This window comes from Monoraphidium neglectum, assembly GCF_000611645.1.
Source record: "Monoraphidium neglectum strain SAG 48.87 unplaced genomic scaffold scaffold03107, whole genome shotgun sequence".
In the NCBI taxonomy this organism is placed as follows: Eukaryota; Viridiplantae; Chlorophyta; class Chlorophyceae; order Sphaeropleales; family Selenastraceae; genus Monoraphidium; species Monoraphidium neglectum.
Genome location: NW_014010521.1, coordinates 1 through 1,298, shown reverse-complemented (window position 1 = coordinate 1,298; position 1,298 = coordinate 1). Strand labels below are relative to the sequence as shown.

The 1,298-nt window shown below is 54.9% G+C and overlaps 1 protein-coding gene across 1 annotated transcript in view; it reads left to right on the top strand.

Moving 5' to 3' along the window:
- The window catches only part of MNEG_12179 (hypothetical protein), a gene marked incomplete at both ends in the record, with an annotated part of 7,282 nt that extends 6,938 nt beyond the window's left edge, over positions 1-344 (top strand). Inside the window, one exon of the mRNA XM_014039349.1 lies at positions 239-344. Within this exon, the coding sequence (XP_013894803.1) occupies positions 239-344 (106 nt within the window). The remainder of the gene's footprint in view (positions 1-238) is intronic.
- Between the last annotated feature and the right edge of the window lie 954 nt (positions 345-1,298).

The window sequence follows — 1,298 nt, the reverse complement described above, 5'->3', positions numbered from 1 at the left end:
CACACACACACACACACACACACACACACACACACACACACACACACACACACACACACACACACACACACACACATGCACGCAACCCTGCACATACGCACACTCACACTCACACACACACTCACACCCATACACACACTCACACACACACACACACACACACACACACACTTCACCACTAACAAAACACCAACCCATGTGTGGTCTGCGTCTCAACCACCACCTGCTTAACCTGCAGGTATGAGCGGCTGGAGGAACTGCTGGAGCGGTGCTATGCCAACATGCCCCTCAGGCCTAGCCCAGAAGAGCTCAGGGAGCTGTTCAAGCTCGCAGGCTCCGGCTGAGACGCCAGCACCGAGCGTCCACGCACAGGGCACGCTGGGGTGTGCGCTGTCCTGAGGGGTGGACAGCCGCACCTCTTGAGTCCGAAAGTGACTTGCACCAGAATTTTCTGCGCCCCGCCGTTGCCCCCCTGGCGAACTCCGCTGTGCCCATTGTTGCGCGGCCATGCTGCTTTGCGACTCCATAAGGACGTTGATGACTAGGACAGCCAGTTAGGGCAGTAGGGGTAACTTCATCTTGATGTCGCAGAAGGACCCCTCGCTACAAGGGGTACAAGGGGTACGCCTCAAGGCTCAACTGAGTGACGTCTCTCCTTCTGCTCGGTCACATATAGGATGCCCCAAGCACGTGAGGTCAGAGGCAGATGCCCAAAAAAAAGACGAGACGACGAGTGCACATTTGTGCACAGAAGGCGTAGCTTAGCTTTGCACACAAGTGCAGTCGGTGAGGGCAGCAGCTTTTCTACGGATACGCCTTGCTGACGTTGCCAACCAAACCTTCACCGAACATCGCGTGCGGTACAGCAGACGGTGCGCAGGGCTTGCTGTTGTTGACATATGATACGCGCAAACACCGTGTGCAGTGCAGCAGACGCAGCCAGGCAATGCAACCAACGGCCATCGCCTACCATTTGCAGCTGGCCAGGCGCATGTGATGTTCTAAGACAGTTTCCAGCGGTCGCAAGTGTGTGCACACAACCAACATGCTGCAACCTCGGGCAGTACGCAATCCACAACGCATATGTCTTGTTAACAACTGAGCAGCTCCTGCAACTTTTTCATGTCAAGTAGACAACGAGACAGCCCTCCTTCCAGTATATTTTAATTGGAGGGATCAAAAAGAGAACATTCACTCACAATCAGTGACACTGTTGTCAAGAACCATGGTGAGAGCGCGACGGACCCAAGCTCTCGCTCACCAGGTGGGCTTTGCTGTATCCAAGCCACCCTCCTGTT